Source organism: Typopeltis vanoorti, chromosome 1, assembly GCF_054136105.1.
Source record: "Typopeltis vanoorti isolate ZY-2024b chromosome 1, IOZ_Tvanoo_1.0, whole genome shotgun sequence".
Lineage (NCBI taxonomy): Eukaryota > Metazoa > Arthropoda > Arachnida > Uropygi > Thelyphonidae > Typopeltis > Typopeltis vanoorti.
This window is the reverse complement of record NC_143549.1, coordinates 24,164,599-24,181,509: the sequence shown is the minus strand read 5'-3', so window position 1 is coordinate 24,181,509 and position 16,911 is coordinate 24,164,599. Positions and strand designations below refer to the sequence as shown.

The window sequence follows — 16,911 nt, the reverse complement described above, 5'->3', positions numbered from 1 at the left end:
GATCTAGCAGATTTAAAAAGAATTTTCATTTTAGTAAAATATCTTCTCTAAAAGTATTTCATTTGGAACTAAGAAGTATAAGAGATAAAATGAAGCACATAGAACTAATGGTGAACAACATGGCATTAAAATACCTACATTATAATCTACAAACAACAAATATAGATGTCAGAAGGTGACAAATTATTTTGAAGATGTTAAAAATATCACCATTATAAGGATTACAACAGATCTGGATTGAATTAATAGTCGTTGTTCAAAGATCTTTAACAGTTAATCATATTAGCAGTACAACAGAAACAGGTGAGAATGTTAACTAGTTCTCAAAGTAAATGGGTGAGAATGTTAACATTCTCACCCATTTACTTTGAGAACTACAATTACTGCATAATGACTATTTATAGATCTCACACTTACACACCTTGTGTCTTTACACGAGAATTGGACAGCATTTTCTGCATGACATCAATTGCTAAGGAACATCTGTTATTATATTATTAACTCTCAATTATATTAACTTATTAGCCATGTATGGTCCTTAGCAATATGTAAATATTGCTACGAATGAATTCATTGGCTGTGCATTGTCTGAATCTACTAGAACACACAAAATTCAAACAAAATCCAGACAGCAATGTTAAACCAGCTAATCACAGATTACTTTCCAATAGCTATCAAAATCTATCTTTAATAAGCAAATAATACTCAAAAGATGCAAGTGTCCAGTATCCTAGAGTCAGCTACAGCATATTAAAACATAATTTAGCTAGTACTTTCTGGGAGTAGATAAAATTTGAAACCAATGTTTACTATGCCTGCTGCAAATTCATTAAAATATTAAATACTGAAGTAGAACACGTAGCTGTCATACTATAAGGAGGCAAGTGCAAAGCAATGGAACCATGAATAACACAAGACATAACTAAGATAAGTTGCATGAAAAGCGCACGCACACACACACACACATCCCCACAATGAATATCAGGAGCATACTCCAGGTGACTAGAAATTTAATTTCTAGTCACCTGGCATAGGAGCCAGGTGACTAGAAATTAAATTTTAAAAACAATTATTATTATTAATGATTTTTGAAATGTGACAGTGCCAAAAAAATCATGTTAGGATAAATATTTGACAGCAACATAACTGGAAACTACATAAGAAGTGTGCAGTAGAATACGATTTATGTTACCTTGCATCTTCTTTTTAAAAAAATTAATTATGACAATGTTAAGAATATTGTATATTTCCTGGATACAGGCTGTTACACAGTTCAATATAATAACCCTGGAAGGAATGTATCTCACCACAGTGACACCAGTAATCTCTTTACAAAATAAATTAATACAAATTGTATCATCATCAAATTCCTGACATTTACCCTCAAGGGGTGTACAGGATATGATAGTACTACATGAAAATTTTCTGCTAAATCAATCAGTTTCCTGTCAAAGCCTACAACATTGTCAGATCTTATATTTATATATCTATCTTCTAAGGCACTTTTTACCATATCAATCCACCTATATCTTGGCCTTCCTCTGGGTCTTTTTCCTGCCAACCTGGCAGAGATCACTTGTTTTGCTAATCTTTCCTTGCCCAAAATAAGAAATGATGGTACATATTTTATCCAACAATAAATATAGACACACTACCATGAATGCTGAATGTGCCCTATTAAATATCTTACTACTTAGGTAATTATATATCTGGTAATCAATATGTAGGAACATTAGATACTTCTGCAGAAAAGTGGACTTAAAATATAAAATTCCAAAAGCACAAAGTAATACAAAAACACCATCTTTTTGACTCACCTCTCTTAGGATGAAATGAAATCACATTACCACATACAGAAATCTGATCAGGGAGTACTTCTTATTCTATGCGAACATTGAAAAGTTCTTTCATGGTTGGAGAGTCCAATGGCATTTTCAAGCACATGGAAATGCGTGCTTTTCTGGCAATTCCTCAATTAATAAACCTTAAAGAACTATCTCACCAAAGAAGAAATAGCAGCCATAAAATCACTTAAAATAAATAAAGATATAATTACCAAAGGTAATGCTACCTTTGTTCTTAACTGAACATCTTGCCCAGAAAAAATGAATCAGTTGTTATCTGACACTAACACATGCCAATGAATTAACCATTACTCAGCATTATGGATTAAGAAGGGTAAAAAAAGGCAGGTAAGAACAGATAAGAAGTTGATACTTCCCTATGCAAGTTCTTCCCAAATTTATGGCTAAAAAGAAATGAAAATAATGTACACTTCAGCCAGTAGTTAAAGAAATTGACAGCCATAATTATCACCTAGCCAAAAACTGGCAGTAGTGCTTAAGAAGTTCTCCAGTTTCTTCATCTTAAGCAGTAGTACTTAAGAATTGGAAGGTCATTTCCCCTCCTACATACAATACCCAATACATCATAAACAAAATTAAGGACATTTCATTCAACAACAACAAAGATTTATTAATCACTATGTTTCGACATTACTTCCCCTTTCACCAATGTCCCAATCACAGATACAGTTCTTCTTTTAGAAGAAATTTCCTCCTGACATCATGGCTCTAATTATCAGCTTGCTTCAGTCAGGTTATCTGTGCCAAAACCATTTCTATCTAAAAAAAAAAGTACAACCTTCTTTTTGTAGCTTGGAATCACTTTCCCCCTCCCACAACAAAATTTATATCCAGCATTTTGACCAATGACCTCTCTGTGACCATGAAATCAGAGGTTTCACGGTCTCACACACACGCGCATGCATATGAGATTGTAACCAGTGCAGAAATATTCCCTTGCATAATCTGTGCATTGTACTTTGCGTGTGTAGATATGTTCTGTAGGTGGGTGGGTTTTATTCTATAAATGTTGTTCTTGATTGTTAATATATTTGTGCACTGCACCATTATGCTTTGTATATTGATTTGTGTAATTGTTATACATTTGTAACTCAGATGAGCTTATACTTTAGAGGTGAGCATTATACATGTAATATTTGTTTTATAATCTGCAAAAAAAATTTAAATGTAATCTGATGTGATGAATTATATTTCCATTTTTGTATTTTTTTTTTTTAATGTAGCTTTCACCCATGAAATGGATGGGCTAAGAATAGTCATTGTTATTATTACTATTGATATACACTCCAGAAACTAGACATAGGACTTTTTTCAAGTCATTTTAGAACTCTAATAAGCAGAGTGGTGGTCTCAGATCTGGTGATGAAATTCATCTCGCACGTAGATATTCCCACACATTCATGCCCATGGCAGGATTCGAACCTACAGCTTTTTGGTCGGAGAGTAGATTTGCTAACCACTCAGCCAGCAGTTTATTTGTACTTGTAATATGTTTATGATTTGTATTTTTCATTTTTAAAATATTCAGTATTTTTGTCAAGAAATCTGATCAATTTACAGAATAGGGATAGCTACTATTGAGCACCTATGAATGGTAGCAAAAACATTAGCAGAAAAGCAGTTTTTTACCTATCAATTTAGGCTGCTTCATCTAAATTACTATTTCTTGAAAAAAAAAAGTAAAATTATTTGCTTCTATATGCCCTCATTTCTGGGTATGCTGTGCGGATGATAACTGAAGGCTTTGCTGTTTGGCCACATCCTGAAGCTGCTCTATCTTTATTCTTTACCAAGATATTCATCCCTACTCTCTGCCCATTAAATTCTCCATGAAGAAAGAAAAGGATGTAAAATTAGGTCTCCAGATATCCTTCTCACATGTTCTCCATCTGCAGACTAAAAACTTCAGTATGTTGTAGACTTACTTTCACAGGATGATACATAAAAACAGGATTAAGCAAGTCCTCAACCTCAAAAAAAAAAAAAAAAAAGTCATCAAAATGCTTTTTAATTGAGCATGTGTATCTACTCCATCCTCTATAACCTTAAACTAAAATATGACATTATTCATGGAATTATGCAACTGATTAGTTCAGCTGGAAGCAAATCAGCTTATTGATGCATACAACCCTGACTGTGTATGTAGGATCCTATTCTCACATAATGCTGGAATCTTGGAATCAATTTCAAAGAACTTTTTTTTTTAAAAAAAAGCCTGTCTCTACTTTCTTTTCTGTCAAGTAAATTCTCATCTTGCCTGTCTCCCAAGGACACACTCCTCTTTCCCTTCCAGGTGTTTAGTAGATGTCTTGGGATTGTCTTCTTTCATACTTTGGACAAATATGTTTCATTTGGAAGAGGTTGCAATACCTGTGCACAGTGAGTCAACACTGGCATTGCATCATTCTTTTGCAGTCCACTTCTGTTATTTAAGTTTTTGGAATTGGAAGATATCTAAGTTTCAGATTGAAATATTTGTTTATACGTATATCTTATTAATAAACTTTATTGTGTCTACTTATTTACTTATTTTCTTCCTTTGTTTCAAGTGTTCTAAAAACTTATCTGTATTGGTTATCTAACTTAGTATGGTTGAACATGTCAGCATTCTTATGTGCTCAACCCATTTACTGGATACAGTAAATGTATCGGTTTAAACAAAAAATGCAAGTAATTTGTGAGTTTTGTCATTGATATACTAGGTAGACATTAGTATTTATATAAGAATAGGTATGTAAGTTGCAGTTTAAAATTTGAGATGGGGGATGTGTATGGTGAGGAAGGCTAATTTGAAAGCTACTCAAATGATAAAATTTTGCCCAAGCATCGAAGACATCATCAGTGCAGCGACACTGAAACACAACTAAAATACAAATAACAGCATGTTAAAAAGCATTACAACAACATAAAGACAACTAATCAACAAAATTCTTAATTTAAAAATAGAAAAATGAAATTAGGAATTAATCAAGACCATGGATAAGCATTCATTTTGATAAATCATCGAGACTGTCACCATGTTAACAATAATTTCTTTAATATGAAGTTTCGACCTTCATATTAAGATTATCATCTGGAATACACACACATATATGAGGCATGCTATATTGCAATTCAAACAGTATATATATTGACAATGATCAATCATTATTCTACTTGCCTGACTACTAGCAAAGTTCTTCATACAAGTGCACTTAATAATAAAAATAAACTCGATTACCATAAAACCTGTAGCCCTTCTATACATTAATGGGATATCAGATAAAATAAAGAATATAACCAAATACAATTTAATGCCACCTTTAAACCTCCTGCAGAATTAAATAACTTATTTAACTTGTCCGAAGATACCCTTCTTCACCTGTCCTTGAGTATACCATATTCAAATGTATCTGTAACTTTCCTTATATAGGTGAAACTAGATGTAAAATTCCTGTGGTTAATACCTGTGGTAAATCTTACCTTCTTGATCATGTCCTGAATACTTCTCATAGAATTAACTGGAAAGGCACATGTTCATCATCACACCAAAACGTCATATGAGCACAAATTTTAGGAAGCCAATGAAATTCTAATCAAGCATCCTAATCTTAACAGTAATGATAAAAAAAAAAATCCCAAGAATATAGATGCCACATGTTCTTCTGTCATATCCTTTTATTGCAAGAGTTCATTCTGCTTCTTTCTCATCCATCAGATGATGGGTTGAGTCTTTATGAGTAAATCTTTGTCATCGGGATTGCTGTCTGTCCGTTTCTGTCATCTCTTTTCTCGATAATTGTGAGTTTTCTTTCAAAGACTCTAGCCAAGTTCTTTTTGGTCCGTCTCTTTATCTTCCTCCAGTGATTCCATTCAAGACTATATTTTACTGCCATAACAAGCACAGCATGTTATGGCAGTAATGCAGAGAACGCTGACATGTAGGAGTAAGCATGTTATCATTCCATTGCATAAGACTGATCAGACCACATGTTGATTTGGCCACTGTTCTTCAAAAGGATGAAGAGTTGTTGAAAAGGGTTAAGAGACGATTGACTAAGGAGGTTACTGGTCTCTGCAATGTTGAGTATGAAGACAGGAATGCAAATTGCAGAGCATAGTGGTTAGGAGGGGGGCATGAACAAGACATTTGGTGAGGGGGTTATTACCAGATTATTTTTCATAGAATGGGTGGAGATGGGGAAGAACAAGAGGCCATCCTTGGGAAGCATCCTCCTGTAAGGAAGATGAGCAAAGGAGTGAGGAGTATCTTTTTTTGCATGGAGAGATGGAGGTGATGGGAATGCATTACCTGGAAGTGTGGAGTGACTGAAGACAGTGAATGCATTGAAGTCATGATATAATGAAATGTGTGTATATGATGGAGAACCTCCCACGATGAGTCAGTGACTCCTGGAGGTATAATAATAATTATAATATCTTGTCTCTTAATTACTAAGCAATGAATGTTCATTTCACTTTTATAAATTTTTTTTTAGAATCTTGCCCACGAACCTCAAGTTCTTAAACAAGGTCTTCTCCATCTAAATGAAGTTCTTCGGAGTTTGGAGCCTCTTCATCGTCCACTAGATCCTCCTGGTGGCAGTGTGCTTTTGGAAGAATTCATCAGTGCCCCCAATATTAATGAAGCTACATCTGTTGCCCAGGCAACACCTCTTTTGCATGCTATGTCTGCAGCTCATGCTTACATCAATATGTTTGTTCACATATGTCGAACTGGACAGGTAAGGGTAAGCACTTAATTCAAAGTAAATTTGGATAACTTTGAAAGAACGTTTTAACATTATAGTCTTGATTTTATTACTTTTTGATATGATTCTGCCAGTGAGACTATCTCTTCACTTCCATAATTTTCTTCTTTTATGTCTATTTCCATTGAGCTGTTTTATTTCTAACACCAGTCATGAAACCTGCTAGTAATTGTGTTTTCAGTAATTAAGCTTTTATTCTACATAAATGTATTCATATCTTTACCCACAATCCATTATATCCAAGTTTGAAGTCAGCTATTTAACCTTTTCTGACCTGAATTTTTTTTATGTACAAAAAATTTTATTGACAATTAAGTACAGATAATTTATGTCGCTGTCTGTAATGACCACATTACAACATATAGCAATGTTGTAAACATCTACAGGGTGTTCGGGATAAATTTGACAGTTTCGTAAGGAAAATGAAAATCTTCTTTGTATCTATTAAATTTAATGAATTGCCAAAAAAACATTACAGGCAGAGTTAATTACAATACTATCAACAAGATTTACTCAAAATAACCACCATTAGCATCGATCACAGCTTCAATTCTGCTTCGGAACCTCGAACAAGCTGATGCTACAGTCTCCCTGGGGAGGGCCGCAAAAACTGTTTTAATTTTATCCATTAACTGGGCTTTTGTATTACTGGAAGTGCGATTGGTGTCTTTTTCAACTGCGCCCCATACAAAATAATCCATGGGGTTAAGGTCTGGGGAGTTTGGAGGCCAAACATTTGGACTGGTGAAGTCGTAGAAATTTTCAGACAACCATTTTTGACTTTTCCCAGAGGTGTGGCAAGGGGCCGAATCCTGCTGCCATACATACGGCCTACCATTGGCTACCCTTGTTATCCAGGGCTTGACTACAGTTAGCAACTCCACGAACAAAGCCCGAATTCCAATGCCAGGGTTCTTCAACACCTGTTCCTGCAGATTTGCGAGGAATTCTGCTGTACGAACGCAATCAGATCGTCTGCTAGGGATCTTTCTTCTTGCTACATCCTCGTAGTCACCATTGCAAGTCTCTAGTTCATGCCTGATTGTTTTTACTGTATTCAGGGAGCATTGGGCAGCAGTCGTAATATCCTTATTTTGATGGCGGGCACGAATCATCATGATACAAGTTATTCTCTTCCATGATTCAGGTGGGTTCCAGCTATCCATCCTTTCTGACATCTTGTATGTGAATGAAGAAGGGTCCAAACTTTTAAATGAAGAGAAGTGTGTGTTAATACATGTAACTTACGGAAAAATATAATTAATTATAAATATGTCAAATTTATCCCGAACACCCTGTATTTAGATTATTATTCTTTTATTTATTTTTTTGCAGCCCAATTGCTGTTTGTTTGAATCAAACACTAAATATGCCTACATTTCTCTCTCTCTCTCTCTATGCTTGTAAGAATAGGAATGTTTAATGAGTATCTCTAGACAATCCAATTTCCAGTCTACCATGCCAAATCCTCCTCACATGTTCATTCTATCTTTTTCTGAAGTTGGCTTTATCTGCTGTGTGTGTGTGTGTGTGTGTGTGTGTGTGTATTCTAAATGATCACATTCCTAACTTTTACAAGTACAATATGCATGATCCTTTACCCTTCTCTTTTTAATTACTTGCAATCACAAAGCACAATTTTGACATCTTTTGCAACTGTGTGCGTTTGTGTATTGCATTCTTGTGAAATGTCGATAGTGTGTGGATATTAGCAATGGCTTTGGTTCACAAACTAAGAATATGTAGTAGTTTAATCTGGTACCAGGTATTGTTTGAACTTTTTGTGGCTGATTAGACAGTAGTAATGGAATTAAGAAAGAAAATGCATGAAGATTCTGAAAAATATATTGAATAACTGGAAATTGTCACATGATAACTGTTATATGAGAGGCATATATTCAATTGGCTTTTCTATGTGTCTGCTAATTCCTGCTGCTGTTTTTTTTTTTAAACAACAAAAATTTGTGTGTATGATATAGGACTGCTTAAGGGTCAAAGCTGTATAACTGAGAGGAGACCTCCACATAGCCTTAAAGGAATGCAGAGAACCAACCAGGGCTTCTGACCTAATGTACAATCCTCACCTTCTCGTGGTGCACCCTGTTGGGTATCTACTTGGATACTGAACAAACGAGGATGGGCTGGCAATTTGGGATTTAGCTGACCAAATTGTATTCTTATTGGTTAAACCAAAATAAAAAATGATGATACAACACGACAAGATTTCATGCCGGCTGGTGCGTCGCCCAGTTAAACACGGCCCCCGTTGTTTTTGCCAGGGAACCAGGGCGAACAGCGAAAAGTCAGCTACTGGAACAAATCTGAACACACACACCCCAACCCACATCACCACAGTTAAAGATTGGTACTAACAACATAAGAAGTGTGAATGGCAAAGAAATGGAGCTAGCTGAGGAATTAGATAAGTACCAGATCGACATAATAGGGGAGACTGAAACAAAAAAGAAAAAAACTGGTGAGAACTCTCTGAGCAGTAAATACAAAATGTTATATTCAGGCAATGACAATCAAGGAAAAGGTGTAGCCATAGTATTCAACACAAAATACGAGGCTAATCTTCTTGAATGGCAGGCAGTCTCAAATAGAGTAATGTGGGCAAATATCAGAATGGAGAATGGGACAATGAGACTTATTTGTGCCTCTGGTCCTACAGAAGGTTTTACTAAGGTAGAAGTGGAGGAATTTTTTGATGCTTTAGAAAAAGCAACTGACACAATGAAAAAGGAAAAGTTTGTCCTTGTTGGGGATGTAAATAGAGTAGGAAATGATTGTGAGACATACAAAAATATTTTGGGAAAATTTGGAGAAAAGAGCAAAGCTAATAATAATGGCAAATATCTGTTGGATTTCTGTTCAGGACATGGACTGGTTATTATTAACACCATGTTCCAACATAAAAATGTGCACAAATTCACATTGAGAGAAGAGGAAAGGAATAAGAAAAGTCTCCTTGATTATGTTATTTTTTGAAAGTGATGTTTTCTCCCTGGTGCAGAGTACAGAGGATTTGAAATTGGAAGTAATCACTATTTAGTTTTGAGCAGGATGAAATTGAATTTCATAATGAAAAGAATAACATGCAAGAAAGTTTTAAAACGAATAAAAGTTAAGCAGCTCTCAGATGTGAACTATAGACTAAAATACAGAAAGATTATTGAAAAGAAAATGAAAGAGTTTGAGAACAGGAATCAAACCTTGGAGATTCATGGCAAACTGAAGAAAACGTTGATTGATTCTGCCAAAGAGGCATGTGGTGAGGTCGTCTGCAAGGATAAAAAAAAAAATCAGAACTCCCTGGTGGACACAGGAAGTTAAAGAGGCAGTGAAGGAAAAGAAGAGGGCACATCAAAAGTTCCTGTCTAATAAGTCAGCTTGTGCTCTTAGAGAATACAGTGACAAATGCAAGAATGTTAAAAACTGTGTAAAACTAGCTAAATAAAAGTCATGGGAGGACTTTGGCAAGAATATAGAAAATAAATATCAAGGTGGAAAAATATTCTGGAGGTTGTTGAAGCAGTTTAGGAATGGAGGGAAGAGTGCTGTAAAAGGAGTTAGAGATGATAAAGGTGACATGAAAACGGGAGAAAAAGATATCCTTGAAGTATGAAATTATTACTTTGAAAAACTGCTAAAAGAAACAAGCAGTGATGACAGCACAGTGGTAAAAAAAACACTGCCCAATTATGCAGTCAGGAATAAATATCTATACTTGAAGTAGAAAAAGCCATCAAAGGCTTGAAATGTGGAAAGGCAGCAGGAGTAGATTATATTCGACAAGAAATGCTGAAGTATGGTGGTATAAGAGTCCTACAGTGGCTGCACTGCATAGTTCAGAAAACCTGGAGAAAGGGACGAATTCCCAATGATTGGAGTAGAGCTCTCATAGTACCCATATATAAAAAGGGAAATAAAACTGAATATGAGAATTATAGAAGTATTTCCCTACTGAGTGTTCCTGGCAAGATCTATGCAAGTATACTTGAGAAAAGTTTGAGAAGAATTGTGGAGGAAAAGCTTGAAGAAATCCTGACAGCCTCTATTTGGATTCAGGCCAAATGGAGGCTGTCAGGATCAGATCTTCACTTTACGACAAATAGTCGAGAAAGCATGGGAATATAACAGAGATCTGTATTTAAGTTTTGTTTATTTGGAAAAGGCATATGACAAGGTGCCAAGAGAGAAGCTGTTCAATACGCTGCAGTTATATTGTGCCAATGAGGCATTATATCAAGCAATACTTAGTCTTTATTTGAGTTGTAAGTCAGCAGTTAGAATTGAAGGAAGTACAGGAAGATGGTTTAATGTTAAATCTGGGGTGACACAAGGATGTACATTATCCCCTCTGTTATTCATTATCTATATGGATCATATTATGGAGAAAAGTGGTATTAAACATGATATCAAAATTGGAGATGTTAATGTCAGCTCTTTGCTTTATACGGACGATATTATACTCTAAATAAATCCGCTACAAGTCTGCGAGATTCTCTGACTAAATTGAATAGCTGTTGTAATAGATATGGTATGAAGGTCAGCAATAAAAAGGCAAAGACAATGAAAATAGACAGAATCGTTGAAAATGTCAACTGTGTTGTGAATGGAGAACCTGAGGAACAAGTGAAACATTTCATCTACTTAGGCATGATTTTTAGTGAGAATGGTAGATTAAATATGGAAATAGACAACAGAATCAACAAAGCTGGTATGGTAAGAAGTCGATTGAATAAATTCATATGGAATAAGAGAGAAATTAGTCGGAACACTAAATTAGCTGTATACAAGACAGTGTTCAAACCAGTTTTAACTTATGGATCTGAGAGCTGGGTCAGAAGTAAAACACTTGACCGAAGACTAGAGACCACAGATATGAGAGTTCTGAGAAAGATTATATACGTGAGCAAATGGCATCAGTGGCAATATCATATTAAAAATGAGGATATTAGGAAAGAACTTGACATTGTCAACATCCAGGAATGCGTTAGCAGAGCTAATCTCAGGTGGTATGGTCACTTTAACAGAATGGATGAAGAAAGATTAGCAAAACAAGTGTTCTCTGCCAGGTTGGCAGCAAAATGACCCAGAGGAAGACCAAGATATAGGTGGATTGATACGGTACAAAGTGCCTTAGACGATAGAAATATACGATCTGATAATGTTGGAGTCTTGATAAGTAACAGACTGATTTGGAGGAAAATTGTAGATAGGAAGTTAGTAATGATGTAATTTTTTCATGTTGTAAAATATCCTATCCTGTACACCCCTTGAGGGTACATGGCAGGAATTTGATGATGAGGAGGAGAATAATTTGCTGTAGTAGATTGCATTTGGTTAGAACCAAGAGTTCTAACCAAACATCCATGCCATTATCTCACTATAACAAAATCATTGGTGAATGATTTTTTTATAGTGAGTCATATGTGTATGTTAATTAACCTATCATAGTGTTTGAGAGTGATCTTTGTGCATATATTTCTATGCATTTATGATAAATCAAATTTTATTACTGTGTATGTGAGAGAGAATTTTTATGCAAAGATCTGTGAAGCTGCACCTATACATAAATGATTGCTCAGGTTTAGCTTGACAAATTCAATATACCTACATCTAAATATGAAATTTGGTAATCATGATAGTTTATAAAACATCTGCATGCACAAAATTTGCCAAAATGTTCAGTCATGATGGAATAATTATAGTCTGGTTGACCCTTTTTATTGGTACTGTGATACTGATAATCCAACTATGGCATGGCAGACTGGAAATTAAGAATGAAATTAATCTTATGTTTTTTATTTTGAAAAAGAACATTTACTTATGTTATTATTTTCTAATTAATTTCATTGTTTTTCAGAGCGATATACGTTCCATTTCTATTAACCATTGGGGTTCTGAACTTGGATTAAATGTTTTAATGGGACTTAGTAGATTATATACTTCACTTGTCTGGGAAAGTACGGTGTTGCTAGCACTCTGCAGTGAAAATGCACTTCCTCCTGGTTGTCAATTTGGCAAGCACCAATTAGATAGATTACTTCCTAAAGAAACACCAAAGGTTAGTGGAATTTCTTAAGGTGTTTTTGAAAGATGTCATAAATATTATGTTTTGTTGCAAAATTTGGTAACTCTTTTTAGAGATATAAATCAAAATTCTTTATTTTAACAGAAATTGAAATTATTCAGCTGTTTTAAAACTAGGGAAAGTTTCTTTAATCTGTATACATGACCCATCACACACACACACACACACACACACACACACACACACACACACACACACACACACACACACACACACACACACACACACACACACACACAAAAGCTATTTATTATTTATTGATGTTTGTTTCTAAATGAAATTCTCATACTTCTCAGGGAGTCATCAGAAACATTCCTTTTTCTGTCTCAGGCTTGTTTCTTAGTGTATTTACTAGTACTTATTTCCAGAAGATCAGAAATTGAGCATTTTGGATGTTTCTTCAAATTGTAATAATTTCTTTCTTTTAAAATATATAAGAAGACATGTCAGAGGTTTGAAGAAATTTCAAGACTTAGAGATGAGAGCTGTCATCAAGTTTTTTGTGCTGCAAGAAAAGTCTACAACTGAGACTCACCAGATGGGTGGTCAAGCTTAAAACTGGGTATCCAGAGACAACAGATGCCTCCAGGTCAGGAAGACCTTCCACAGCGATCACACCTGAAAACATCGATGCAGTGCATTGATGTTTTCAGGTGTGAAATCATGCATGCCACGATCCTTAATGATAGACAAATATCATCCAAAAATATTGCAAAGACTCTTGGGATATATCCATGGAATGAGTTGCTGTCATTATCCACCAACATCTGTACATGCAGAAGCTCTGAGCAAATTGAGTCTCCCAAATGTTGGAATTCTGAGGAAAAGAGAGAATGTACTGTTATCCCAAGGGATTTTGGATCATTTTGAGAAAACAGGCACAAATGTTTTGACATTTTGTGACTGTTGATGAAACTTGGCTTCATCACTGTGACCTAGAGACCAAACAACAGTCCATGGAGTGAAGACAAAGTTTCTCCATGGCCAAAATAGTTCTAAATCCAAAAGTCAGCAGACAAGGTTCTTGCCATTGTCTTTTGGTATATGGATGGTGTAATCCTACCAGGTACCTCAAAATGGATGACACTGTTGCAGCAGTTTATTGAATAGCTCTGAAGGAATTGAAGGAGGTACTGAAGGGAAAAACATTATGGGAAACTGAGCAGAGGTGTGTTGCTTTTGCAGGACAACACACTTTCTCATATTGCTCATGAAAACCAACAGAGTATACACCACTTGGGATTTCAATGTGTGACTCACCCACTATATTTGCCAGAAGATGGACTTATCAAAACTTTATTATGATTTGCTCAAACAATATGTTCTATGCTGAAAGAACTCATAAAAATCAGATGATATAAACTCCATAGCTTCTCAGAGTAGACTACACACCTAGCTCAAATAAAGAAACTGTAGGTAGAGTCCATATCCCATACTGTTCTGCCATCTCACAACCAATTTCTAGAATTATTAAGAAATATAATCTAGTGACTACCAAATGGTATGAAATAAATAAGTTGATTTCTATAAGAAATATTTAATATTCGTGACATAATTTAAACCGCATTAAGTGCTCTTTAATTCCTTTAGATCTTATTTCCAATTTCATTTGCATAATAACTACGCAAACGTTTTCTTAATATGTCATAAAGTAAAACAGTAGAGCTCGTGTGGCATTGAGCAGTCAGCAATCGATCAGAAATCGAACTCATTTCCAGATATCTTTCTAACTATTATGTAGGTTGATTTTCACGTATTTTATTCGAAGTAATTCTGAATAATATTTTTCATTTAGATGCTAAATACGTTCTGACACTTCCTATCTAAGAACAAGAAACGGAAGAGAGGAGGTTTCTTAAAATTTTTCATCTTACTTCTAAACCTCGCAAGAAAGGAGTACCAACATTCCTGTTAACAAACTATCATCATAGTTTCTAACTTCTAATGCCACATGTACTCCTCTCCTCTTGCTCTTCCTGGTATCTACGAAGTTCCTCTGAGTCACCTTTGTTGCTTTGGGTATACTGAATTCAGTGGAAAAGAGAATACAAGAACACCAATCTTACATTAGTTAAAAGGAAATCTGAGATCTCTGGCTTGGCACAGCACAGAATAGATGTAGACCACAATATCATATGGTATGAAATGTGCTTGCTCCATCTTTGTCATAATAATTTGGAATGTTTATTTAAAGAAAGCTTTGAAGCCTTTCACCATCTGAACTTGAATCTGAGTGACTGCTGCTCACTAAAATATAGGAGACTGTTATTCTAACTACATAGCATAGATTTTTTTTAACAAAAAATACAATTAACAGTAAGTGTTTTATGAGTTATGTCTTTGAGTTGGTTTATGTATAACATCATGCGACTCTCACTGTATCAAATCAGTTTATTGTTTGCATTCTGCTTTGTAATTAACATTGCCACTGATGATGGCCTGTAATTTTCTTTCACTGAAATATATAGTCTTTAAATAAATATTCACTTATTACCTTGTTTTTTCATGTGAACTGAAGAAACCTTGTGTCAAAGTATCTTTAAACAACGAGATCTTATCAAAAGTCTTGGAAATGACAAGCAATGGCACAGATTTTTCCAAATTTTTTCATGGAATGGACCCAGAGGTTTGTGATCTAGGCCAGATCTCCTGTGGATGTAGAATGGCAAATTCCATACTGGTGGTCATTAATTAGAGAGTAGTTCTCAAGATGTTGAAGTTCACTGTTGATAACTTTTTCCATTTCTTTATACAAAACTGATGTGAGAGCAACAGGTTGATAGCTTGATGGTAAACATTTATCTCTTTTTTTTTTTGGTGGTGAGGAGGGAAGGGGAGCTCATTGTATGTGAGCTTTCTGCCATACAAGGATGGATACCAGTCTGTGTACAGTTTAGTGAAGAGATGATAGAGAATGGATATTAGTTCAAGAGTATATCTCTTGAGTACAGTGGGTGGGATTCTATCAAGTCCAGCTGTCATGGTATTCAAATTATTCAAAATTCTTTTGATGTCTTTCTGGCAGAAGTTCTAGGCAAAGGAAATAACTTGCCAGGGTTGTTTTGTAAGCATTGTGTTGTGATTTTTAGGTGATTTTTCAATGCAGTCATTAGAGTGAGATAGAGGAGGTAGCAGAGGTAGACAAAAGTTGCATACAAGAACTTGGCTAGTGATCAGCAAATATTGAATGCCAGTGACACAAGCAGAGAATTTTCTACTTTGTTGAATTTAGACTGATCTCTTAGTGGTTGTTTTACAGGTTGTGGGTAAGTGTAGGCTGTGGAGGAGGAAGGTGTTTTGCTCTCAAGCCACTTCTGTTCACTTCGGTTCATTGTATCACATGAGTTCATTGTTTGCATTCTACTTTGTAATTAACATAGTAGAATTATATTACCACTGATGATGGCCTGTAATTTTTTTCACTGAAATATATGGTCTTTAAATAAATATTCACTTATTTCCTTGTTTTTTCATGTGAACTGAAGAAACATTCAACAGTCCTGGTACTTGGACAGCCATGGTTCTCCGACTTGGAGAATTTCAACAGAGTGAGGAATGAAACTTTCCATCCCAATATGGACTATTTCTGTACCAAGATTACAACAGTCTGAATCTACATAATGGAAACTGTAATCTGACCATGGAAAGAAGGGTAAAAGTCGCTTCATTCCTCCCACTTAGCATTGTTGTAATGCTAGAGTACACAAGGTTTTGAATGGCTGAAAGAAAGACATTCCACTAGAGGCAAAACTTGATGAGATTGTGGTCTGAATTACCATCAGGGGGCAGAAATGCAAACTCAATATCTGAAAGGAGAACTAGTTAGGATGAGATCCAAAGTTTTGGCTGAGTGAAGAGGAATTTCTGACTGATGTCAGAAATTCTGGTAGGGAGATGAATAATCTGTTTTAAGTTATTGCTTATAGCAGAAATCTCTGCTTTTCTTTGAGCTTGGCCAGTGAAATTCGAAAAATAGAGCCAAATAGTATTATGGATATTGAAATCAGTCTTTGAAGACAGGATGTCAAAGAGGTAATATGATTTTTAGAATTGGAAGAATGATAAAGGCAACAGATGAATGAAACAAAATGTGGCAAAGAAAGTTTAAGCCACAGAAGGAGGTCATAAAGGTGAGATTTTAGGTTAGATTTCCTTTGGCAATGAATATCAGAACATTTGTGCAGAACACCTTCTT

At 35.1% G+C, this 16,911-nt stretch overlaps 1 protein-coding gene across 1 annotated transcript in view; it reads left to right on the top strand.

Moving 5' to 3' along the window:
- HUWE1 (HECT, UBA and WWE domain containing E3 ubiquitin protein ligase 1) overlaps positions 1–16,911 on the top strand; it is a 1,068,888-nt gene that overhangs the window by 305,105 nt on the left and 746,872 nt on the right. Inside the window, exons 26-27 of the mRNA XM_090396304.1 lie at positions 6,344–6,589; positions 12,489–12,689. Of these exons, the coding sequence (XP_090252430.1) occupies positions 6,344–6,589; positions 12,489–12,689 (447 nt within the window). The remainder of the gene's footprint in view (positions 1–6,343; positions 6,590–12,488; positions 12,690–16,911) is intronic.